At 43.6% G+C, this 26,909-nt stretch overlaps 1 protein-coding gene across 1 annotated transcript in view; it reads left to right on the top strand.

Annotated features, from left to right (window-relative positions):
• MYOM2 (myomesin 2) overlaps positions 1-26,909 on the top strand; it is a 731,038-nt gene that overhangs the window by 308,258 nt on the left and 395,871 nt on the right. Inside the window, exon 13 of the mRNA XM_086926415.1 lies at positions 18,754-18,807. Within this exon, the coding sequence (XP_086782541.1) occupies positions 18,754-18,807 (54 nt within the window). The remainder of the gene's footprint in view (positions 1-18,753; positions 18,808-26,909) is intronic.

The following is a 26,909-nucleotide window of genomic DNA, read 5'->3' on the forward strand; positions in this document are numbered from 1 at the left end:
AAATCGCTAATTTTGCGATTTCTTAAATTGCGAGGGGCTTCTCGTTTCATGCATTACAAAAGCAATTTTTGCAATCGCAAACGGCCGATTTTTGCGATTCACACTGTTTGCGATCGCAAAATGCTTTGATGCATGAGTCTGGTAATTTGATATTTGTGTGATGATTACCCCTCATCAAAGGCAGCAATGATAGAAGAGCTGCGGGGATGACAGCAAGCTGAGGCCTGCTAAGCTGCACTAGCGTCGCATTGTAGTTTTGTTTTTAAGACTTTTAATCAATAATTGCACTGTTGTTAGTTCTCATTATTTCCTACCTGCATTGTGTTCTCTTACTCGGCACTCCCCGGTCCACCACAGCAACTTCGTGCTGTTTGAGTGGCGGGAGCCACGACATCCATTGATTTTACTCGCATATCACTCACTTCCTAGTGAGCTCTTGCAGAGCGGTTATTGTGGCAGGGTGACGCTCTAGTGCTCCACCAGCAGCAGGCTACATTAACACAGTATGGCGCCAACGCGCAGAGGACAGCAATCTGAGGCTGAGGTCTGCTTAGCTGCGCTAGCGCCGCATTGTAATTTCGTTTTTAAGACTTTTAATCAATAATTGCACTGTTGCTAGTTCTCATTATATCCTACCTGCATTGTGTTCTCTTACTCGGCACTCCCCGGTCCACTGCAGCAAACTCATGCTGTTTGAATGGAGGGAGCCACCACATCCATTAATTTTACTCGCATATCACTCACTTCCTGGTGAGCACTTGCAGAGCGGCCATTGTGGCAGGGTGAAGCTCTAGTGCTCCACCAGCAGCAGGCTACATTAACACAGTATGGTGCCCACATGCAGAGGACATCAAGCTGAGGTCTGCTTAGCTGCACTAGCGCTGCATTGTAATATCGTTTTTAAGACTTAGTTCTCATTATTGTGTACCTGTATTGTGTTCTCTTAATCGGCACTCCCCGGTCCACCGCAGCAACCTCGTGCTGTTTGAGTGGAGGGAGCCCCGACATCCATTGATTTTACTCGTATATCACTCACTTCCTGGTGAGCACTTGCAGAGCGGCCATTGTGGCATGGTGACGCTCTAGTGCTCCACCAGCAGCAGGCTACATTAACACAGTACGGCTCCAATGCACAAGCTGAGGCTGAGGTTTGCTAAGCTGTGCTAGCGCCGCATTGTAATTTCGTTTTTAAGACTTTTAATCAATAATTGCACTGTTGTTAGTTCTCATTATTCCCTACCTGCATTGTGTTCTCTTACTCAGAACTCTCCGGTCCACCGCAGCAACCTCCTGCTGTTTGAGTGGAGGGAGCCACAAAATCCAATGATTTTACTCACATATCAATTTTGGAAAAGGTGATGGACAGAGTTTCTGAATGATGCAGAATACTCCTACCCAGTCAAGAGATCAGGGCTTGATCCATCACCGTTTTTTAGCTCACTGCACCATCCCAGCTCAGAACCTGGCTATATGCAAATTAGTATGTTCCTGTCCCAGTGCATGATGGGAACAGGGCAAACCAAACTACCAAGCCAATTCTTATACTGGGAAGGAGACAAGTTTCCGGGGACCGGTTTCTGGCATTTCAGCCGTCATCGGCCCGGCTTGCTTGAATCCTGATGGTGCAATGAGCTAGGGACTCACGTCTGAGAATACCCTCCCACACTTAGTGTGGATGAAATCAATTTTGGAAAAGGTGATGGACAGAGTTTCTGAATGATGCAGAATACTCCTACCCAGTCAAGAGATCAGGGCTTGATCCATCACCGTTTTTTAGCTCACTGCACCATCCCAGCTCAGAACCTGGCTATATGCAAATTAGTCTGTTCCTGTCCCAGTGCATGATGGGAACAGGGCAAACCAAACTACCAAGCCAATTCTTATACTGGGAAGGAGACAAGCTTCCGGGGACCGGTTTCTGGCATTTCAGCCGTCATCGGCCCGGCTTGCTTGAATCCTGATGGTGCAATGAGCTAGGGACTCACGTCTGAGTATACCCTCCCACACTTAGTGTGGATAAAATCAATTTTGGAAAAGGTGATGGACAGAGTTTCTGAATGATGCAGAATACTCCTACCCAGTCAAGAGATCAGGGCTTGATCCATCACCGTTTTTTAGCTCACTGCACCATCCCAGCTCAGAACCTGGCTATATGCAAATGAGTCTGTTTCTGTCCCAGTGCATGATGAGAACAGGGCAAACCAAACTACCTAGCCAATTCTTATACTGGGAAGGAGACAATCTTCCGGGGACCGGTTTCTGGCATTTCAGCTGTCATCGGCCCGGCTTGCTTGAATCCTGATGGTGCAATGAGCTAGGGACTCACGTCTGAGTATACCCTCCCACACTTAGGGGGCCATTATGATTGCGTTTTTTCCGCATCCTCAGGGCCGGTGGAAGCAACCGCCGGCCCAGAGGATGCGGAAAAACCGCAGCGGACTGACCAAAGACCCACCGCCACATTAGGATGGCTGGTGGGTCCTGGTTTCCGTCTGCAGCTTTTCCGCCGCGGTCGGCTTACAGCCGCGGCGGAAAAGCTCTAATATGGTGACGGTGTCTTCCAGACACTGTCCACCATATTAGGATGGCCTGTAAATTATACTTTTCCGCGGCAGGTTTTCCGCCGTGGAAAAGCATACGGAACTTCACTGCGGGGGCCCGTTGCGGGCCCCCTAGGTGAAGGGGGCGTGGGGGGTGCACATGGGGGGTACCTATGGTACCCCCCTGAATTTGCATTCAGAAAGCGGCAGGCACCGCGCGGTGCCTGCCTCTTACTGCATGCAAATGCAATGCGTGCATTTTTAACATTGCCGCGGGTGTAGCTTGATGCCGCACCAGCCGCAATGTGGCGGTCACATCCTAATTGCACAGGAGGGAACTCCGCATGCCATGCGGAGGTTCCCTCCTGCTCTGGGGTCGCGGACGGACGCAAGTCCGTCCGCGATCCTAATGAGGCCCTTAGTGTGGATAAAATCAATTTTGGAAAAGGTGATGGACAGAGTTTTGCATATCACTCACTTCCTGGTGAGCACTTGCAGAGTGGCCATTGTGGCAGGGTGACGCTCTAGTGCTCCACCAGCAGCAGGCTACATTAACACAGCATGGCGCTGACGTGCAGCGGACGTGCGCAGCGGACGCGCCAAAGGCAAGACTGTCTGCGCCTTTACGCGCCAGGCTGGGATGCCAGACCCTAAACCCTGCCCCTTTGCACAGTGATTTAATAAAGTTCACCCCCACTCAGTTGTTGCATCTCCGTAGAAATCCCCAGCTTAATTGTATTCGCCTTAATACTGAGGGAACCATTACTACATGCCCTTTCACAGTTAATACGCATCTAGAAGGACTAGGTAATGTCACTACTACCCCCAGCATACACAAGGCCGCATTAAACGCAAGCAAACCCTTTCAAATAATTTTTTCTTTTATAACATCAACTGTCGCTCCCACCCAAAACATCAGGCAGACATTTTTGACCTCTTGGTGGATCAACAACCAGACGCCATCTTCCTCACCGAGAGATGGCTTAATGTCGGCTCTGGTCCTGACGTAGCCAGAGCCCTACCACACAACTACTCTAATGTCAGGAAAGGCAGAGAAGACAGGCTGGGTGGAGGGATCACAATTATTTTTAAAAACATCTTTAGCTGCAAATTTGAAGAGCCACTGGTCCCCGGCTGTGAAACAGCAGTGTTTAAACTGATTCTGACCCCTCACTTCACCCTCTCTGGGATGCTGGTGTATCACCCCCCCCCACTCCCCCCACCCCCGGGCCTGCTGGCTCATGGACTACAAACTTCCCCGATCTCATGACTCCTTTTTCGGTTCAGTTCAGCCAATTTTACAATTGTAGGAGATCTCAATCTTCATCTAGAGGACCCCACCTGTACAACCAGCAATACTTTTATTTCTGATTTGGCTGCTATGAACATTCTACTTCACAATAACGGGACCACGCACAAAGCAGGTCGTCTCCTTGACCCCATTTTCTCTAATCTATCTTACTCACATTGCCCAGCAGCCATCCCATTGTGCTGGACTGACCACTTCCTGGTCGGATTTAGCTCTGAGACTCCTTTTCTCTCTCATGTTATGCGCGACTGCATTGTTAAACCATCCAGAAACTGGAAAAATCTTGATATTGTTACTTTCAAACGGTTTCTCTCCACTAACGCCCCTATTTTTTAATTTTTTTTTACTGGATTCAGTCGCCACTGGATACCTGCCTCCCATCACAGTCAATAAGTTAAATAGTCATCGCCCCCCGGCCCCTTGGTTCTCTGAAGAACTAAAAAAGGAGAAAACCAAATGTGTAGATCTGGAGTGACGGTGGCGAAAGATCTATGTCCCGGAAGGCAAAACCACCTATCTTACCTCCAGAAGGGCCTACCATTCCCACTGCAGGTCTGCACAAGCTAATTTTGTCTCATCAACCATCACCCATGCTTACAACTGCCCTAAATCTTTATTCAAGATGGTTAAAGAACTATCCGGTTCAGCAACCACTCAGGCATCCCCCAGTTTGACTATAACTCAATGTGAGGGTCTTGCCCAATTCTTTTTAAACAAAGTGGAAACAATATACTCTGCTTTGGCTAGTTCTATCCCTCCTTCCACTCTTTCGTCTGTTGTGACCTCTGACCGACCTGGCCCTATAGCTGAATGTTGTACTACCTCAGCTTTTGACCACACACGTAAGAATACACTTGACGCTTGCCACTTCTGGACATGGTGACACTTATACAACACCTTAGTAAAATCAAATCGGGATCCCCTTGCAATTTACTTCCCATCACGGTACTACAGCAGATTGAACAACCATCACTTTGTTACATCCTTGATCTTCTTAATGCATCCCTCATGGAGTCCCTTGTCCCCCCAGATTGGAAACATGCAATGGTCATCCCATTATTTAAAAAAAACAACTCTGAACCTGCGCTTCCCTAAAATTACCGTCCAATTTCGCTACTCTCTGCTCTGTCAAAAGTTTTGAGAGACACATAAATGGACATCTATCCTGGTTCATCGAAACCAATGAGCTTTTATATCCTTCTCAATCCGGCTTTAGGACCGGTTATTCCATGGAGTCTACACTTTTAGGTGTTACTGAAATGCTCCAACAGAACCTGGATGCAGGTGGAACAATGGCCCTGGTATTGCTTGATCTTAGCGCGGCCTTTGATACGGTCTCTCATACCGTACTTATAAAGGCCCTTCGATCCTCTGGGGTCACTGCGACGGACCTGAACTGGCTATTGTCTTTTCCTTCCAATTGCACCTTCCAGGTTTTTTCATCCACCGCTAATTTAAAGCCATATTCTTCACCCTATGGGGTCCCAGAGGGTTCAATTCTTAGCCCCCTGCTTTTCAACATTTATGTTAGACCCCTGGCCGTCTTGGTAGAGGATTCTGGGTTGTCGCTATTTTCATACGTCAACGACACCCAGATCATTTTCTCTCTTTCAGCGGGCAAGACCTCCGAGCCGTCTGCTCTCAGGATAGGCCTCAGCAAAGTTATGACCTGGATGAAAGCCTACCTCTTAAAACTTAATCGCGAAAAAACAGAGGTCCTGGTTCTGGGCAAAGATAAAGATCTCTGGGGCCCCCAACATTGGCCCTCAGAAATGGGTATGCTCCTACAACCCTATACCCAGGTACCAACCTTGGTTTTATCATTGACAATTCACTATCCATGCGTCAGCAAGTTACCAAGTTTGCTGCCTCCTGCTTCACCATCTTGAAATGGTTGAGGAAGATTGTGTGGATGTTACCAGCTCATACCCAGCGTACCGTAGTCCAGGCCCTCGTTACATCTAGGTTGGACTACGGGAACATCCTCTATATGGGAGTCAATAAAGATGTAACACGTAAGCTGCAGCGAGTTAAAAACTCTGTTGCCAGATTACTTTGCTGAGTTTCCAGAACCGCATCGGCCTCCAGGCTGCTGGGAAACTCCACTGGCTTTCGGTGGAGAAATTAGTTGTGTTTAAGGCCCTTACTTACATGTTCGGAATTATAAATGTAATATCTCCACGCTACCTACAACGCCTAGCCTATCTCTATGTCCCCTCGCGCACTCCGGTCTTCCACACAAGCGAAATACCAAGTCCCTAAGGTCAGACTTTCCCGTATGGGAGGGCGCTCCTTCGCATACTTGGGTCCTGTCTTATGGAATGCTCTGCCTTTATTTCTCCGTACGCAATTCAACCTCCTCTTGTTCCGCAAGTCTCTGAAGACTTGGCTTTTTACCAGTAGTTTTCTCCCATCTCCTTGCTGTCCATTTACAGCGCCGGGAAACCCTTTTTGGGTAGCTGTTGCGCTGACATATAAATTTAATAATAATTATGTCATTTTTCCTGCTGGAGCTACAGGCAGAGAAAGTATAACTTTTTGAAAGTTCCTTTCCTATATATTTATCAAAATTCCAATTGCCCCATTGAGTTGTATTTTCAATAAATATGAAAAGCAGTGATAACACCATCTCTATAGCTTGTTTGAAACCAAAGGTACAGAAATAGCATATTTACTGGAACGAAACACTGACAAAATATTGACGTTGAGAATATCGACCTACAGGAATATTGATACAGAAATATCGAAGGCAAGAATATCGACATCCTATCTACAATATGGTAAGTACAAAAATAACAAAAAATATATATAGATGTTAAAAATATCGATGTTAAAAATATTGTTTTTTTCTGTAAAAATATAAATGTAAAATAAGGTAAATAACACTAATAAATTAAATAAACATAGCCATAATAATAAATTAATAAAACATATACAGAACATATATAATATATATACGCACTTAACAATAAGTTGTAATAATTATTTTAATATTTTATAAAATAATAATAAATATTATAAATTACAAATACATTTACAAACACAAAACATAAACATAAATACAAAGTAAAGAATTATGTTTAATACATTAAAATAAATAAATATTCCTTTAACATTTTTAAAATTAATTATATACTACACTATCTAAATGTATACAAAAAATATAAATAACTAAATAAATAAAAATACTATTCAAAATCCATAGGTAAAAAAAACTTAAAATTACCATTCCCACTCCAGAGAGCACAATTGTAGAGAAACCGTTGTATAAGCGTAGATGTAAAAATTACTATTCCAACTCCAGAGAGTGCAACAGCAGGCAAAGCGTTGGATAGCGTAGGGGTAAAAAATACTATTCCCACTTCAAACAGTGCAACAGTAGGGAAAATGTTGGATAGCGTAGAGGTAAAAATTACTATTCCAACTCAAGAGAGTTAAACAGTAGAGAAAACGTTGAATAGCATAGGGGTAAAAATTACTATTCCAACTCCAAACAGTGCAACAGTAGGGAAAACATTGGATAGAGTAGGGGTAAAAATTACAATTCCAACTCCAGAGAGTACAATAGTAGGGAAAGTGTTGGATAGCGGGTGGATAAAAATTACAATTCCAACTCCAGTGAGTGCAACAGTAGGGAAAACATTGGATAGTGCAGGGCAAAAATTACTATTCCAACTCCAGAGAGGGCAACAGTAGAGAAAACTTTGGATAGCGTAAGGGTAAAAATACTATTCCCATTCCAGAGAGTGCAACAGTAGGGAAAGCATTGGATAGCGTAGGGGTAAAAATTACTATTCCCACTCCAGAGAGTACAACAGTAGGGAAAACGTTGGATAGCATAGAGGTTAAAATTACAATTCCAACTCCTGAGAGTGCAACACTAGGGAAAGCGTTGGATAGCGTAGGGGTAAAAAATACTATTCCCACTTCAAACAGTGCAACAGTAGGGAAAATGTTGGATAGCGTAGAGGTAAAAATTACTATTCCAACTCAAGAGAGTTAAACAGTAGAGAAAACGTTGAATAGCATAGGGGTAAAAATTACTATTCCAACTCCAAACAGTGCAACAGTAGGGAAAACATTGGATAGAGTAGGGGTAAAAATTACAATTCCAACTCCAGAGAGTACAATAGTAGGGAAAGTGTTGGATAGCGGGTGGATAAAAATTACAATTCCAACTCCAGTGAGTGCAACAGTAGGGAAAACATTGGATAGTGCAGGGCAAAAATTACTATTCCAACTCCAGAGAGGGCAACAGTAGAGAAAACTTTGGATAGCGTAAGGGTAAAAATACTATTCCCATTCCAGAGAGTGCAACAGTAGGGAAAGCATTGGATAGCGTAGGGGTAAAAATTACTATTCCCACTCCAGAGAGTACAACAGTAGGGAAAACGTTGGATAGCATAGAGGTTAAAATTACAATTCCAACTCCTGAGAGTGCAACACTAGGGAAAGCGTTGGATAGCGTAGGGGTAATAATTACTATTCCCACTCCAGAGAGTGCAACAGTAGGGAAAACATTGGATAGCGTAGGGGTAAAAATTACTATTCCAACTCCAGAGAGTGCAACAGTAGAGAAGGCGTTGGATAGCATAGGGATAAAAATTACTATTCCAACTCCAGAGAGTGCAGCAGTAGGGAAAGCGTAGGGGTAAAAATTACTATTCCAACTCCAGAGAGTGCAACAGTAGGGAAAGCATTGGATAGCGTAGAAGTTAAATATAACATACTTATAAATAATTGTTGTTAATAAAATAATTACAAATTTAATTTTTAAATAACTCTACATCATTTGCAAATACCCATTAATAATTACTAAAAACATAATTACAATTGAATAATTATCATCATCATTTCAATCTTTATTTCGACCATTTGGTCATAAAAGATACACATACAGTAAAATCACATAAATTCTGTCACAGTCATTAAAACATCAGTGCATGATATTAAAATCAAAACCAGACAATACAAGTAATTATTAAAAAGTGAGCGATTCTACAGTCTACCCAGCATTTTTTAAAAGACGACTACGCGTATGCCAGACATTCGTAAAGAATTTGGAAAGTGCAAAAACAATTGGGCCGGAAACATCGCATTTTAAAATCCTGTACATCGGTGCATATTCCCTGCCACCCAAATTCTTAATCAAGGGCAGCAGCCAGTACTTTCTGGCTGCCTTGTATGCTGGGCAGAAAAAGATCACATGCAAATCATTTTCCTCTTTGTCAACGCAAAGAGGACAGAACTTGGTAGAAGGGACTTGTGACCAGGTGCTAGAAAAGGACCGTAAAGGCAATGTGCCGTATCTCCACTGGAGAAATAACTTTCTAGTGAATATGGGATATACGGGATCAAGAGCTTTCTCAAATGTATAGAGATCCTTGGTTTGCAGGAATATGGAGGAAAGGGACCCCTCTGTCTGGGTAGCTATAGCCCCTACCCTTTTGTGTTCGTGGTACAGATTCGCCAATGCTCTCTTAGAGAATCTTGGTGCTGTATTTGCTGGTTCGGTCCACAATTCAGGGAGCCCCAAATCTGTGCAAACTGACTGGATATTTTGGACCCAGGGAATACTGAGCGCCTTAGGATGTTTTAGTAGTTCGACCAGTTCCGCCCTGTAATCGGCGAGATCGTCGCCGCTCCATAGCCTGCGCCAGAAGGCAATGGGTCTTAGACTTATCTCGTCGGCGAGTGGCCGTAGCCCTAAATCAAGCATCAAAGGGAGAAGCGGGGTGCTAGGGGGAAGTGCGGTAATTTGTCTTAAAAACCTATTTTCTGTGCAAGACAAGTTCCGACATGGAATGTGGCCCCACAATTCAGCCCCGTACAAGATCGCCCCCCTTGCCTGTGCCTTATATATCTGAATTAGGGCCCCCAATGGGCGATAGGTCGAACCGGTCATCATCCGGGAAATACCCCCAGTAATTTGTACTAGTTTAAGGTTAGCCCTAGTTTGATGGCTCTCCCAGGTCATGTTTTCGTTGAGTGTCACGCCGAGATATTCGAACGTGGCTACTCTTTCCAGTCTCGCTGCTCCCAGTAGGGGATTCGGGCCCTGTTTGGGGCTTGGGTTTAATACCATATATTTGGTTTTTGTGGCATTGATTTCCAGCCCTCTATCCTGACAGAAGGCCACAAAGGCATCAAGTATCTTTTGAATGCCCATGGGTGTTTTGGATACCAACAGTGTGTCGTCCGCAAACATTATTGCGGGCACACTGTTGCCATTCAATTTGGGGGCATCTGTATAGTCGGTGGCGTTTAGATGAGCGATTACCCCGTTGACGAAGAGGCAAAACAGGGTCGGCGCCAGCACACAACCCTGTCTTACCCCTCTGCCCACGGGGAATCTGTCAGTCAGCTCCCCCGACCTCCCACACCTCACCTGGGCATAATTATTATGATGCAGCCTCTGCAGGGTCAATAAAATATCTGGTGGAACGCCCATCCCTGCTAAGATGACCCAGAGTTTTCCCCTGGGCACGAGGTCGAAGGCGGCTCTTAGGTCCACGAATTGAATAATTAATTAACAATAAATTCACAATAAATACCAATAAATATTATTTCAGAAATATAAATTACCAAATAATAAATATTGAACACTAAAATATATTTCAAAACAAAAAACGTATTAATAATTAAAAATCAATTAACAATTAAAAAGTGGTAAAGAATTTAAAAAAAAATATATATATTTTTAATGAAAAATTATTTACCAATTAAAATGATTTTCCAATTAATAAAAAGTAATTAACAATTAAAAATATCAATTACCAATTCAAAAAAATGAATTACCATTTCAAAAAAAATGTAATTACCAATTAAAAAATGTAATTACCAATTACAAACCTTAATTACCAATTAAAAAAATGAATTACCAATTCAAAAAGTTTATAACACCAATAATCACCAATAACAAACCTTAATTGCCAATTCAAAAAAATAATTGGCAATTAAAAATTGTAATTACCAAAAACAAACCTTAATTACCATTTAAAAAAATTAATTAGCAATTAAAATAATAATTACTTAATTACAATTACATTACTTCCCACCCAATTCCCCTATAAACCAACAACCTGCTACAGAACTTAAATGCAAAAATGTATTAAAATTAATTTACAATTACTAAAAATTCATAATTAATTTACTATAATTAAATTACTTCCCACCCTATTCCCCTATAAACCGACAACCCGCTCCGGTATCAATCAATCAATAACTGCATTTATAAAGCGCGCTACACACCCGTGAAGGTCTCAAGGCGCTCCCGTACTAAAACATAAAATTAAATTAAATATAACATTTTTAATATATAAACAATAGTACACATATAATTTAAAACAAAAAAAAACTTAACAAAAAAACTTATAACACATACATAAAAATGCATAATAAAATACATAACAACAAAGAAATATTGATATTAGTAGCATCGAAATTAGTAACATCGATATCATTGATATAGATATTATTAACTTCGATATTACTTACATCGATATAAAAAAAAACGATATTACTTACTTTAGGATCGATATTCTGTCCAACGATATTCTTGACCTCGATATTCTTCACCTTCGATATTTTTAACTCGATAATAATGTTGGTCGATAATTTGGAATCGATATTTTGACTGTGCACCTACTGGAACTTAGCTTTTTCTACAGAGAAGCAGCTACAGCCCTACCCATGAAAGTAACTTTTAGGTACAAGTCACTATATGAAAATGCAAGCATTGCATTCTTACATGTTACACTTTTGAATACCAGTCAACCTACCTTGTAGTCCACAAGCCCTACTGAGGGCTGACTTACTTAATATTTCAAAGTAGCATTTCCCTACTGTCAAAAGGTTGATTTTGACATGTCTGCTACATGTTTAAAAGCTGCAGTAGTGTGGTTACACATGGAAGCCTGAATACCTTGGTTTACTTGCCAGCCAGTGACGGCACAATATGCAATTCACAGGTGACATTTAACTTTCCATACTATTGATGTAATTTCTACACATAAGCTATGGCGCGACTGAAAAGTTAAATATGCAAATTACAGGTGAAACACTTTTCCCATGTTTTAGGGGTCAGAGCACATATACGGAGCACTGAATAGCTGTACCTGAATGTGCAAAATTTGAAAACCAACAATAACATTTGGCAAAAAATGGTGTGACCATGCATAAGACAAACGTTCTCACAGTCCTCCTAAGAGGCCACATTGATTATGGACCCATTTATTCCTTACTACCTGCCTCTATCAGCCACTCCAAAAGAATCTGACCTAAACATTACTGAGAATCATTAAATTAGCATCAATGCTCTCATAAATTGGTAAAAGAGTCAAACACAGGCACTGTAGTTTTCTTTGACTAAAGGTAGGTCTACTCCCCGCTGCATCGTGTCCACTGCCATATTAGTGATTCCTGACCAAGTAATACGAAACATTGAAAGCCTCCAGTTCACATCAGAGCTGGTGAGCTTCTTGATAGCTCAGGTAGGCTCCACCAAAACTATGAGGGCAGGGATACGTTACAAAATTCCCTAAGTCCTTTATAGCAGATGACTTGCCCTTGCTACTTAATTTTCAATACTATCAGCTCCCAACAGTCTAACTAAGGAGCCACACCTACACTATACCTTTCAACAGTGGATCTAACACAGCATCTGCCCACTCACACTCCAAAACGAGTCCTACTTGTTAAGACTATTCTTGAAAAGGGACCTCTAACCTGACTCTATAACATCTCACCAATTTTAGTTGCGTAAGAAAGGCAGTCCATTAGATGGCTTGGGTCAATCCCCATGCCAGTCAATTATGCCTATTGCACACATTCCACAAATACAACCAAGTACAGATACAGTTCTCTGTAGACATCTAGAGCAAAGATGGAAGAAAGGATATAACTCATGAATTAACCCACTTCAGAACCGCTCTGAAAGCATATCATAAAGAAATCATAGTAAAAAAAGCTTACTTTACAAGCCTACTAATGACAGCTAAATCAGATAAAAAATCTATTTTTAATTTCTTAAATCATTCATTCATCCTAAAATATTGAACCAAGACATCCCCTCTCCATAACATTTATGTGACAATATTGCCACTTTTTTAACAAAAAAAATCAAAAGTTACAAATAGATTTTAACATGGTATATCCCCCCCGCCCCCACATATATACTACCAGTGCCCCACAAGGTCAGTCCTAATCTTCCAACCTTCCATACCATCAGTGTAGAGCAGTCAGCCAAGCCATACTTTCCTCCAAATCCAGTTTGTCCTTTGACACATGGCCTCTGGAAGTGCTTCATGCTATCATAGATGTTGTTAACACTGTTATCAATGGTATATGTAATTACTCCCTCTTAACTGCAGAAGTTACCATTGATTGGAAAGCTGCTGTTGTAAAGCCCCTTCAAAAAAAGAAACTAACCTACCACTCTCTCCAACCTCTGGCCCATCTTTTTCTTACCTTGCCAATGTAAGATCAAAGAGAAATTGGTCAATAGCCAGTTGACCACCTTCTTAGAAATGGCCAATATTCTGCACCCTCGCCAGTTGGGATTTCCACCTAACCATTCCACTGATCTGCACTCCTGGAAATTGCAGGGACCCTCAAATTTGCTTTGGACATTAAAAAAAATGCAGTACTGATTCCATTAGATATATCAGCTGCATTTGATACAATTTCCCTTGATATTCTAGTGCATCAAGCTTTGGCCTGATTTAAGTCGTTCATCACCAACCGTAGGCAATCGGTTACTCTTGGCCACTATCGGTCCACTAAAAAACCACTGAAATCTGGTGCACCGTAGGGATTCGCTCTCATCCCGGTTTTATACAATGTATACATGACCCCCCTTATAGAATTGATATCCTCCTTCAAGATAGAAACCACCTCATCTGCTGATGATAATCAGTTGATCCTAGTGCTTGACAAGAAGTTCACCATTGCAGTAGAGTAATTTCAACTATGTCCTACGGAAGTCATCCAATGGATACAATTTTACCATCTTAAATGTAAAACTGAAAAAACAGAGAATATGCTACTAGGAAAGGCCATTCCTTTTACCCCAAGCTTATGGTGGCATAAAGATAGGTGGTAAAGAATCTGGGAGTTAAATTTGATACTTCACTTTGTTAGCGGTGGCTGGGAACTGTCTACAGTTGATCAAAACGTTTTACTTGATACCTTACTCAGCAAGAAAAAGAGAGGCGATAACCCTCATTACTTCGAGATTGGACTATTGCCAAAGCCTGTGTGCAGGGACCAATAAGAATTTTTTTTAAACAACAGACAGTACAACATGCTGCAGCACGCCTAGAGCTAAAGCGACCTTGCCGATTTTCTGTGCCGGAAGCCCTCAAGGTACTACATTGGCTGCCAATTCATAAAAGAGTACTATTTATGATCTTGCTTATCACCTTCAGAGCGACCATAGCATCAGGTCCCAAATATTTAGCAGGCAGGTTCACTCCTTACGTCACTTCCCGTCTGCTCAGATCTGCATCAGCAAATCTCTGTACACCTCCTCCTTTTAAGAGTAAAACTAAAGATGGAAAATCTGTAGCGGGGCAAAAGCCTGGAATTTGCTTTCTCGCCATTTCAGACTCTCAGATTCAGAATACACCTTTAGGAAGTTGCTTAAAACCTGGATCTTTGCAGCCCTGGACTCCCTGTGCCTCTCGCTTATATGATCCCCACATTTGTCCGCAGCAGCCTTGGGTTCTTTTTCTCCCCTTCACACAGAGCCAAGATGCTCCGTTCGAGTGATAGTGCGCTTTATAAATATTTTATACATTTTACATACATACGTACCCGCAGCCTAATCCAGAGCCAAGGAACATTATTTGATGGCAACTAGGTTACCTTCTGTAATGAGCTTATACCCATCAGAATACAAATTCTCCCACAACAACATTAAAGCAGAGAGCTACTATGTGGTAGCGCAACCAGACTGGGCAAGCTGGCCTGTATGGAATTTCCATTACACTATATTCACTGGTTCACAGTGTGGTTGCGCCATACCCACCAATCTATTCCCTTATATTCTGGTAATATTAGATAATAAGAGGCGAGAATGGAGTGTAAGCAATTCGGGTAAGTACTGCTGAAGGATTAGGGAAAGCTTGGAATACCTCCCCAGCAAAGGCTTGTGGAACACAAAGTTAAGATAAAGACCTTGGGGGTTTTAAAGAGAAGTAGTATGCTTGAGAATGATGGGTATAATTTCACAGCAATTGAAAACCAAGTGAAATTAAGAACAAGCACTGTAATGGAGAGGTTAGATGTGCCTGTTTATTATTATAAATGAATAAATACCACTCTAGGCACTGCTTCTATTTCCATAACCCAAACAAGTGAAATAGGCATTTAAAAAGGCTATCTCGTTAACAGATTCTTTGCAGACAATAGCTGTTGTATAGACTAGACAGACTATGCCAATGTGTGCAAGGTTCTTATTTAAAAAAACAAGCAAGCAAAAACAGTGCTCTCCGCAACACATCTGGAGGCTATTCTTATACAGCAATTTTATTAATTAAAAGCTGAGAAGAACTAATGACTAATTGGTGTGTCCAATTCACAAAGATGTATTTGTAGCTGTTGAAGTTGGCCCTTTCTGGCAGATTCACCCCTAACTTTTTGCCATGTTTGTGACCTGGTGTTGGTGATTTTATGCCTCTGGGCACTTTTATCACTGTGGTCCAGTGTAATGTGCGTGTGCTCTCTGTGTACGTGTGGTGAGATTGGCCTGCCCTCCCATAGGAATGCATTGGGGATGAGTGTGTCCATGGTAATTCATGGTATGAGAGGGGCGGCAGGGGCGAGTTTAGTATGTATGAACTTGTGAGAATAAATGCTGTGCAATGGTGTGCACAGATATATGATGACTGGTGGAGAAATGCCACTTTTAGAAGTTGGCATTTCTGTGTGCTATGTGTCTGCCTGTCTGATGTGAATTGCATGTCTGGCTTGTGAGTGACAAGGGCTAGGGGGTGAGTGTGGCTCCAGGAGGGGCAGTGTGAGTCAGAGCTAGTCTGGATGGGACACCTGGGCTAAGAATAGTGGGAGAGATAATCCCATGACTCTGAATTGGATGGTGCCTTACCTAGTGAATGCTGGCTCTGCCCCTCTGTGGTATGTCTGATGACGAGCCCCCAACTGACAAAGGGGAAGAGGAGCTTGCAAAGCAAAGTGCTACAAATCCCCCCCTGAACCAGTTGCATCTGGTTCCCCCATGCCCTGCACTCAGAAAAATGATTATGTAGTATAAGTAGAGGGGCTGTGACCCCATGAAAAGGCTCAGTTCTGTGCTGTTCCTGAATCCTGGGTGGGGGGGGGGGGGCGTGCGGCTGCTGGGGCCCAGGAAGAAATGCCATGAGGGCTTGCCTCCCTGGGCCCTGCATTGCCCCATGATCCCTAAGGGTTCTTCTATTTTTGGTCAACTAGCGCCTGGTGAATATTTGTCTTTTGTCTTGGAGAAGCTGTGCCTCTGCCCTCCCCGAGGACGAAGGGCGTGTGGGCCCTGCAGCACTGAGCTGCACGTCATGGCAAGGGAATCCCAGGCCTAGAGATTTCCCTGGTTACAGAGAGGAGCGGGAGTCCACCCCGCATTGGTGCCACATTTATGCTTATTTGGAGCAGCCGGTGCCCACCGTAGGTTTGCCCTTATTTCCGGGGGTGTCCACCCCGCCTCTGTGCTATTGTTATCAAAACGAGGGTGCCCCTCCATATTTTCTTGAACTTTGGATTACAGGTGCCTACCCCGCTTTCTGCTGTGGTTTGATGGTCGGTGCCTACCTCACATTTCACTGCCGCAGCCCGAGATCAACACTGCTGAGTACCGTCTGGAGAGGAAGTCAGGCAGCGTCATGCCTGATGTGGGGTGGGACTTCCAGATGACCGAGGGAAGCACTGCATCAAGCAGCCATGGTGATTGAGGCGGAGGGGACCCGAGGCACATTGTCGGTGCCTGCCCCTGCCGCGCGGGAGAGCATGCAGGCTTAGGCTGGAGCAGGAGAGAAGAGAGCCTCGCAGGCCCAAGTTCAAGTCCCGGTCCCAAGATAGGGGACCGGGCGAAGAGAGCCGATGGAGCCTCCCCAGCAAGGGAGGAAACCAGAAGAGTCCAATAGAGATCCGGTGAGTGGGGCTTGAGTAGAGGGAAGCACAAGGCTCAGTGTTGGTGCCTGAGCGGTCCGCTCCAACAAGGGGGCATCTTTTGCTGATAGAGCCTCAGTGGGGGCCCCAAAGGGCGCAGTGTGCCTTTGCCTCTTGGTGTTTTCTCCAGCTGCCCCACCGTAGTGGGCAGCTGCCACATTGGCTACATTCCTATTGTAGAGTCCCAGTGGGGACTCCTGAGGGCACTGAGAAGCCTGCGCCCTTACCTTTTGGCTATGTCTACAGCTGCCGCACCCGCTAGAGGGCAGCTGCAAGTTTGGGGACCAGCTCTTCTCCAGTGCTGGGGCCAGTTTCCTCAGTGGCGCCGCCGTAGTGGGCTACTGCAACGAGGGGACATATTTGGTTAAAGGGCACCTGTAGTTCTTATGCCTACAGTTTTCCACAGCTGCCTAGCAATTAGTGGGCAGCTGCAACATTTAGGCCAAGGCCTGTGCGCACTTTCTTCTGCTGCATTGGCAGCCAGCCCTGACATTGGGACATAGGGCATTCAAGCCCTTTGAGAAAGCCAGTTGGCCTGGGGGTAGTTTGGTGACATTGGTAGAGCGCCAGGCTCTACCAAATTGCATAAAAGAATGATTTAGGCCCATTATATCTATGCTAATTTTTTTATGCTGATGATACCAAATATGTACTGTGTTTATGCTAATGAGGGTTGGGCCCAATGTGTTTATGCCTAATGTCATGTTATGATGTTTTGGGGAGTGCTTATTTGCGTAAGGTGTTTATGGTTATGAGGCTATTGCATAAGGTGTTTATCCTGGTGTGGCCCATTGCGTAATTTGTTTATGCTGATGAGATTTGGGCCTAATGTGGGTTTATGTCTAATGCTAATGTGATAATGCTTAGGTTATTATGGTACCTGTAGTTACTGGTTGTGGTTTGCATTTACTTACCTGATCTGATGGTTCTGACTGTGGCCCAATTGGCCTGGTCCTGTATATAATCCCCAGTGAATATTGCCTGTGCCAGTTGGCACAGTGTAAATGTGTGATTAGGGTTCTACTGTGTTATGAGAATACAAAGGCTATTTTTGATATAACCTTGTGTGGAGTTCCTTTTGTGGTGTGCCTGGTATGTTGTTGCTGTGTGCGTGTTGCGCAAACGCTTTACACATTGCCTCTGAGATAAGCCGGACTGCTTGTGCCAAACTACCAAGGAGGTGAGCAGGGGTTAGCTTCAGCATGTAACTCCCTGACCCTGACTAGAGTGGTGGTTTCTGCCTGTCTTTGCAGAAGCCTTAGCCAACCAGAAATCTAATTTCTAACAGTAGCTTACCTTTGTAGCACTCCTGGCTTATTCATGGATTCCAGCAAAAAACCAGAAATAAATGCGGGTTACTCCAGGAAAAAGAGTAAGTTACAACTGCTCGTAGCTAGATCTTAGATCAGCCCCTGTGTGTGCCCCAACTGCATTGACTTACTGTTAACATCTTCATCTTTTTCAAGGTTCACCTTAAAAAGTAATGACTAAAATGATAAAATATATATATATATATATTGCATGTGCTGTATATCTGTTCTAGACCTTTCTCGGAGGTCAGTATGAAAAACTATAAAATGAAAGTGAAATGTAAAGCAAGCGAAGTCGAGCGCATTTAAATTCGGAGGAATAAACATATACTATTGCGCACAAAAAGTGTTTTATATATTAAAACAAAGAAAATATGCTATTTTACAGATTGCAATTATTACATTTGTTATTTAAAATACTGTCCATTTCATTTTGCAGCGATACAGTTTGATGACGGTAAACAGATTGTTATATATCAAGACGACTTGGAAGGTACGGATGCTGCGCCAAAGAAACATAATAATACAGTTCGCTGCATATTATTTTTCTGCAGGTTTTCTTGCAAGAAGACAGAGGCGGTCCAATTGTTATTTCATTTTCAGAAACCCGCACAGTAGGGAAAGGTTTTAATGACTTCACAAATTGCAAATATCTTTACATTGCTAGAAGTAATATTGAGAGTTCTGCTTATTTGGTGCATGTTTCTTGGATATTTGAAGCTGGAACAGAAGGGATCAAATGCATTAAAACAAACTACTGCGCCTGAAGCATTTTCATGACCTCCAAGAATAGTAACATAACGTCTCGTTCTTTCCTTTTATCCCAGTTGGCACACTGGAAAAATATTGCCAACACATTTTGCTGACATGGCAAGCTCAGGAGACTAGTTCGACTTCCACATATGTATTTTTCCACTGAAAGTCACCTTATAACAGTATGAGTATTTCTCTGCAAATTTCTTTACAGGTATGAACTAATGCAACTTGTTTTATTGTAAATATGAGCATGTGGGCTCAAGTATACTTACATATTTTATTATTATTATCAAGATGATGATGATTGGTAATATTACCATTATCATTCCTATTAAAACGATCAGTAAGAACCAACAGGACTAATACGACCAGCACAGTGTTCTGCCATCTAGCAAAGATCTGCAGTGTGTGAGGTGAGTTCATGGAAGAAGGTTTAAGGCAGTTGATATATATGCCAACTACCAGGCATAAAAGTATTTGCAATATGTATATTACTTCATAAGCTAGAACTACACACAATTGTAGGCTTATTGAATGTTGGAGCAGTTCTACCTTTACCTGTTTAAAATGTAATCATTACATTTAGTTAAATGGGAAAATAAAAATTGTAAAAAAAATTGGTATTTTCCATAGATCTGAGAGGGACCTAGGCACCCCTTTTGTCTTACTTCTGAGTGCATCCATGGTCATTCTAGATGGCGACTACCATACCCCTGAAGAATATGACCTGCCTGGTGGTGAACAGGTCTTCTATTAGTTAAATTTTTAGTTGTAAGACCCCTCAGTGAATGTTGGCAATCTGGTTTCAGGAGCTATAAGTGGGACTCAATGCCAAAGGAAGTTCAACGCACTAATGTGTACCAATGGCCTGAAGCTGATTGTTGCACCCTGACTTCACAATTTAAAACATTTGTGAACCTCAATTTACTCTATTAAGATGAAGTCGAAGGTTGTATCTGGGATTGAGCAGAGCTAACTGGACTGCAAGCTGGCCACTACTTTGAGGGCTCTGCCTGCCAATGCAACAATCCATTAGGCATGCATGAATATTGGGCTCCATCATGACGCGCCCCCATAATGATTGTCAGTGGATAGATTCAGTGTGTCTACTCGTGCTGCCGGTGGGTTGCCTGCACCACCTCTGCTCACTCCATGGACCTTGCCGGGCCTAGGAGGTGGCTTGCACTTTGCGGCTGCTCCATGGGCCACCTCTGCACAGACTGGTACATGACCAGACTCCCCCTTGATAGCATGTGGTGTATCAATGGGTCGGGCCAACCCAGCTACATGATCTGTGTGAGGGACAGTGGGGGTCCTATCCATCATCCACTGGTGCATGGCCTTGTGCGGCCGGTGTGCTGCTGAAGACTTGCTGCATCCTGCTGTACTGCCAGGGTCTATGGGGAGACTCTGTTCTCCCCCACAGGCGGAGCCTTGCTGCATTTCTCTGAGGGCAGCTGGAGTCTGCTGCCCCCCCTTCTTGATCCACAGATCCTGAAGTGCCTAAGTCCAACACAGTTGACTCTGCTGTCTAGAGCAACGGGCCTCAAAGTCCATTGGTGAAGGAGCAGCCATGCCATACATCACAGCAGCATTGGTATCCTACTACGTCTCCTGGGAAAATAGATTCCCCTCCTCAACTGATGCATTATTGGACACAGGCCTGCTCATGCCACCTGCTGTGCGCAGCCACTCATGGGTGGGGTGGGGCCCCGGTGGTACTGCTGGATATCCCCCTCCACCATCCCATTCGGCCTCCACCATTGTCATTGCCTCAGCACTGGCAACTACATGGTAACACCGCATGCCATTCTTTTTAAGAGTAAGTAAATTCTTATTGCTTGGTTAGTTAAAACCATTACCATGTATAACATTCTACGGCGTTTAAAACAACTTTTAAGAAATAGGGAAGGAATAGTAAGTAGCAAAAGGGAAGGGTAGGAGAATTTTAAAAAACGAGGATAAAACTATGTTACAAAAAGGCTGCCACTGGTTTCAGTGGGCTTTGCTAGAGCACGAAGTTGTCATTCAAACAGTGTTCTTAGCTCTCGACGAAGGTCGGTTCGATGGCTGTGGGCCTCGTTTTTTTTCACAAAGCTGTCCAGAAATTTTACTGATCGGCAGATCAGTTGTGGGTCCGCTGAACATAGAATCTGGACAATCGCAGATCGACAGGTGCGGACTCCTTGCTCGTTGAGTTTGTCTTTCAGCCAGTGCCTTCGATCTTGATACATTGCAGGACAGATACAGACTATGTGCATAATGTCTTGTTTACCTGCGCCAGAAAGATCGCATTCCGTTGTTTCTTGCGGTCTCCATTTAGGTTGATCTAGTTTTGTGGGCAGAATGCCCATCCGTAAAAGGAGAAATTTACGTTTAAGTGTCAGTGAGAATGCGGTGTCTAGGTAAACTGCTGGAGCGAGTCTTGTGTACGATTTAATAGTCATCCAAGCGTGGGTTCGGGTGCTAAAAGTTATTTTGTCAGTAAGAAACAAATGTTTCTTAGCGATCCTTTTAATCACCTGGTTAAACGAAGGAACTGGCAGTTTTGTTTCCCACAAGGTTCCCAGCTCGGTTGCTTCTAGTGAAAGTTTTAGATACTTTGAGTAGTTAGAGTTCGGACTAGTCTGGATTGCTTCCCAGAGTGCGCCGTACATTATGTTCTCCTTATTTATCCAGACATTGTACCAGAATTTGATGGCTTCATATTTTTTCAGCAAAACCTGAGATTGTAGTCCGAACTCAAGTCTAACTTGAGCTGGAGAAGAACTACTTGGTAACACAAAAACCCGTTTGAAGACTTTAGTTTGTATTTTGTCCAGGAGGGTGGCACTTTTTCCGTGGTGCAAGATGCTGCCGTATGCTATTGTGGGCAGTAATTTTGCTTTCATTGCGATTAGTAGAGGGGATACAAGAGGACCCTTTAGCTCGGTTCCCAGTCTGGCAAAGGCGTGCAATAGAGTTGCCCCCTTATTTTCTACGGCTTTAAAATGCTCTTGGAAGTTTAGGCGCTTATCTAGGTATACCCCCAAGTATTTATAGCTGTTCACTGCTTCCAGATGATCATTATTTATTTGGAAGATTGGCTGATTTTTGCGACGTCGTGTTATGAGCAATGTCTTTGTTTTCCTGATGTTTATTGTTAGCAGGTTCCTTTTTGTATAACTGGACAGGTCGTGTAGCAGGCATTGAAGGCCAATTCTTGTCTGGCTCAACAGTACCACGTCGTCCGCGTATGATAGGTGCGTTAGACGAAGGGTACCTAGCCTGGGAGGATGTGCGTTGACCTTGTCTAAGGATTCTGTCAGGTCACTCATAAACAAGTTAAATAAATGTGGAGCCAAGACGCAGCCTTGCTTTAGTCCATCATTGGTATAGATCTTCCTGGTCAAGTGGCGCCCGTTGTCGATTTTTACCTGCATCCACGTTCCGGTATGTAGGTTGATAATGGGCAAAAGAATTGAGTCTGGTAGGCCCTGATGCTTTAGTTTTGCCCAAAGCGTTTGACTATTGACGCGGTCAAAGGCCGCCTTAAAGTCCACGAAGCACGTGTAAAGCTCCTGGGAATTCTGTAGACTTTTTTCAGCGATCAGGCATAGGGCCATGGCGTTCGTCATTGTGCCCATTCCATGGCGAAATCCAGTCTGGTTCGGAGGTATTTTACTGTTCATTTCAGACCATTCGATCAGATCAGCTAGTATCGAAGACGCATAGTATTTTGATTCTGCGTCGAGGAGGGCGATCAGGCGATAGTTGTTAGGATCCTTACGATCTCCTCCTTTATAGATAGGAGTTATGATCGCCCCCCTCCAGCTCTCGGGGATGCCGCCTGTGTTGGTTACCGATCGAAACAGTAAGTTGAGTTTGTTAGCCCAGTTTTGTGGATCCTCCTTATAGATGGCTTGCGGAACGCCGTTTGGACCTGGGGCGCTATCTTGTCGACTTTTCCTGATTATTTTTGCAATGCTTTGTACGTCAACTTGCCCGAGGCATAATGTAGTTGTTCCGGAAGCCTTTGCGCAGTTCCCTTGGTGAACTCGGGAGATGTCTTCCTGCTCATAATTTTCTGTTGTATCCGTGTAGAGGGCTGTGGCTGTGCTCAAGTTGTTGATTGAGAATGTTTCCGTTATGTGTTTGGCCATTCAGACTCGGTTAGGCAGGCCATGCTTGTAGGTTGGGCTGTCCGATTTACGGAATTAATTTGTAGCCAGAAGGCCCGCGAGTCCGCTCTCTTTGTATTATGCAGCAGTTTGGACCAGAACTCATTTTGGAGTTTTTGTTTTTCGATCCATAATAATTTCTTATATTGGGTCCTGGCCTTGCGTACTGCTGCCCAGACACTGGGGTGTTGGGTTTGGCCACGTGCTTGGTGCGTTAATTTATTCAGATGCCTTTTCAATTGTAGTACTGATCTATTAAGTACGATGTTAGATTTAAGAGGTAATCTTGTTTTATTGGTTAAGTTTGTCCTTGGAAGTTGCTTCAAGTAGTTGTTCCAGGCGTCTGGACTCAGGGCGTTCTCTGTCAGGAACTCTTCTAGTAAGTTTTTAGCGTCATTTGCTATCCGAGGGAGAGATTCACTTGTCCACTTGAGCCGCTTCAGGTTGATTGTTGTTACATTACCTGGTAGCATAGGAGCAGGTGTGAGTTTAGGTATGTCCGTCATGATCTCAAAGTATTGTTTAGAGTGGTCGCTGTCCAGGGAGCAGATGATGTGAAAGTCTTGTATTCGGATAAGCAGGGGTAATGTGACAAATGTGTAATCCAGTACAGAGCAGAAGTTATGGCCTATGTAGGTCATGGAAGGGGGGTTGTCTTGGTTAGTTCTTCCGTTTAATGCTCTTAGGCCAAGATTTTCAAGGTCCCGCATGAGGTGTTTGCCCTCCTTGTCGGTCTTCCTTACCTGAGGGATCACCTGCGGCGGAACATTCCAGAGTTAATTTGCGGCGCTGATATTGGCCTCATCCTCCGGTTCTTGCAGAAGGTTTGAGTTGAAGTCACCCGTAAGAATTATCTCCCAGTCTGGGTGTTCCAAACGCGTATTTGAGATCACAGAAATAATACGTTGGAACATTACTTTTTTGAGAGATTTTTTTGGGTGTGCGTAAATGTTTATTAGGATCAGCGTTCTGGTAGTGACCATTGTTGTGCTCTCTAGTTTTAAGATTTGCATATCCATGGTGGAGTCAGAAAGTTGAGTTGTTCTCATTTTTAGGGCTGTTGATATGTAGACAGAAAGACCCCCTCGGGCTCGCCCAAAACGCTGTAAGCGAGTCGCACTTACGTGATAGCATAGACGGCCTGGGATGTCAATTGGATCAATTTGCCACGTTTCCTGTAACGCTATTATTGCGTATGGGTCCCAGGTGGCGGCTTTGCCGTTTTTGTTTACAATGTCTTTTGCGCCTGCGATGTTCCAGGAGAGGATTTTTATTACGTGGCTTTCAGTATTAACGGATTTGTCGGGGGTTCAATTTGGAAGTGACATTTGCGGCTGTAGGTGCTCATAGGCTGAGATTTCAGCTCCTCTAGCTCCTTGAAGGACCGAGCGTGCTGGTTGGTTCCTCGGTACTAAATTTGCACTCTTGGTGTGCCTTCTTAGGAGCGGGGATGGATATGCTGGCTTGACCATTTCCTTCAAAATAATTCCCCATTCCTTAAATTTGGCAGTTTCTGAGAGGATGTAGGTCGCTATTCCCATCTCCCTCCAAGTCGTGACTGTGCACTCTTTCTTTAACTCGTCATCCGTGGTTATGAACTCAACCGACAGGAGGTCAGCTGAAGTAAGATAGCCAAGGCTGGGGATAGCTGACGTAAGGCGAAGTATGTTACTGCGATTTAGGTAGTCGTGCAGGCCTTGTTGCTCATATTCAGGAATGAAAAGAAGTTTCCCCACGTTGGGGGCATCCTCCTTGTCCGTCGGTGGATTGTCACAAATTCTGACGATTTTGCGCTGGATCATTCGATTATGGCTTCCAGAATCTTTCACATTAACGATATGGCTGTTCCCAAGAGAGGGTTGAACGCCATTCGGGGGTTGCTTATGTAGGAAGCATAGTGAATTTCCTTCGTTTTCTGGGTTTATCGCGTGCCTTGTTGCTGGTACGCGGTCGTTTACGTTAGCTAGATTCACTGTATGGCGACTTTCCCCCACTTCTCTACTTGTTTCGGAGTTAGCCCCCTTTTTGTCAGTTGGAAAGGTTACTTTAATGAGATCAAGGTTATTCCTAATCGCGTTTGTTGCTGCCACTTGTCTGTCAGGTTCTGCGGCTGCGCTGGAAATGGTGATTGAAATTGGAGATGCTGTGTCATTAGTAACTGTCTTTTTTGCGACTTCTCTGTTGGGCCTGTATTTTCCAAACTTAACAGTGGTTGATTCTTCCTCAATGCGTGTTAACTGGTTCTGCTTGTTCTGTGAGCCTGGGATCTGTTTGGGGAGTGGTTCGGGTTTTTCCGATATGGATAGATTAGTTACAGGTTGATTGTTAGACTGACCCTCAAGAGAGTCTTCTTGGTCGGTAGTGACATTTAGTCCCATTAAGTCACAGAGTTCTGCACCCGGAAGATTACCTGTGCCCAAGGTTTTTGACGAGGTGACTCCTGCAGGGTGTGATGTTCTGTTTGGCGAATTTTTCTGAGAGTACGTATAGTGGGAGTCAATTCTCACGGCATGTGCCTCAGATACTACTGACGTCCTCTGGTCCATGGTGTTTTTGTCTTTTGGCGTCGTCGTCTGAGGTGAGTTAGTAGTTCTGGCACTCCTAATTTTTGCTTTGGCTTGATCAAAAATAGGGAAGTTTGGTATCATCTGCTTATGATCAAGCTTGCTGCTGTGACGTTGGTTTCTATTTTTTCTGGCCCTTTTTTTTTGACGTTTGGTGAGTCTTGTCCCGGAGTCGAGTTCAGGAGGTTGGTCAGTGGTAGGAAGTTTGATGCTGCTCTGATGGTTGGTCACAGCGATGTCAGGTTTTGGATTTAACTTCTCTGGGTGATTGAGTATAGTAAAAGTCGGGTTGATGCATTTGTCGTTTCCTTCTATCAGCTGTTGGCAGGGGGCAGCTGTATTGGCTGCCTCTATGGTCATGGGCTTGCTTGTGTTGTATGCTTGAAACTCTTTGTGATCGAAGGAAATCAAGTCGTTACTCGGTCGAGTACTGGCAGCGATTATGTTGGTCTGCTTACATTCCTGCAAGATGTTCTTCAGAATAAATGGCAAATCCTGAAGTTTTTCCAGTATGGGATGACAAGTGCAGGGGGGCATTGGCTTACTTTGGTAGGCTTGTTCTGTTAGGAGATTCAATGTGCCGGCCATTGCGTCAAGTTTTTTATTTATGCCAGCTATGTGTTCCGCTATTGTGCCCATTAAGTAAATTTGTACATCTAGTTTGTCCGACTGCATGTTCAAGGTTTTTATAGAAGTTTCCAGTATGTGACCCAGCGCCTGGTGTAGCGTAAGTATGGATTCTAGGTTGCTTTTTACGTCTGTTTCTACTGGTTGTGTGCTATGTTCTTTGTTTTGAATAGTAGCCGGATCCGGGTGGGTCTGACCATTTGGCAATGTTGTATGTTTTGATTCATGGGTTAACTGTTTAATGATACAACAATTTCTTTCGATGATTGCAATGTCTGGTGTCAAGGAACTTGAAATTTCTAATATAGACACTGACTTTGAGTTGTCCTTGCCACAGATGCTTGCGTGTGTAGATAATGCATTTTCTTGTATCAGTTCTTGTGCCGGTTTTGTTCCACTGAGGGTCATTACCTGGTTGGTGCTCAAAGGACCTGGAATTGGTGAAAGGGGTAAGATTACTGACTGTGTGTCGTGAATCATTATTACTG

Source organism: Lissotriton vulgaris, chromosome 6 (assembly GCF_964263255.1).
Source record: "Lissotriton vulgaris chromosome 6, aLisVul1.2, whole genome shotgun sequence".
NCBI classification, from domain to species: Eukaryota; Metazoa; Chordata; class Amphibia; order Caudata; family Salamandridae; genus Lissotriton; species Lissotriton vulgaris.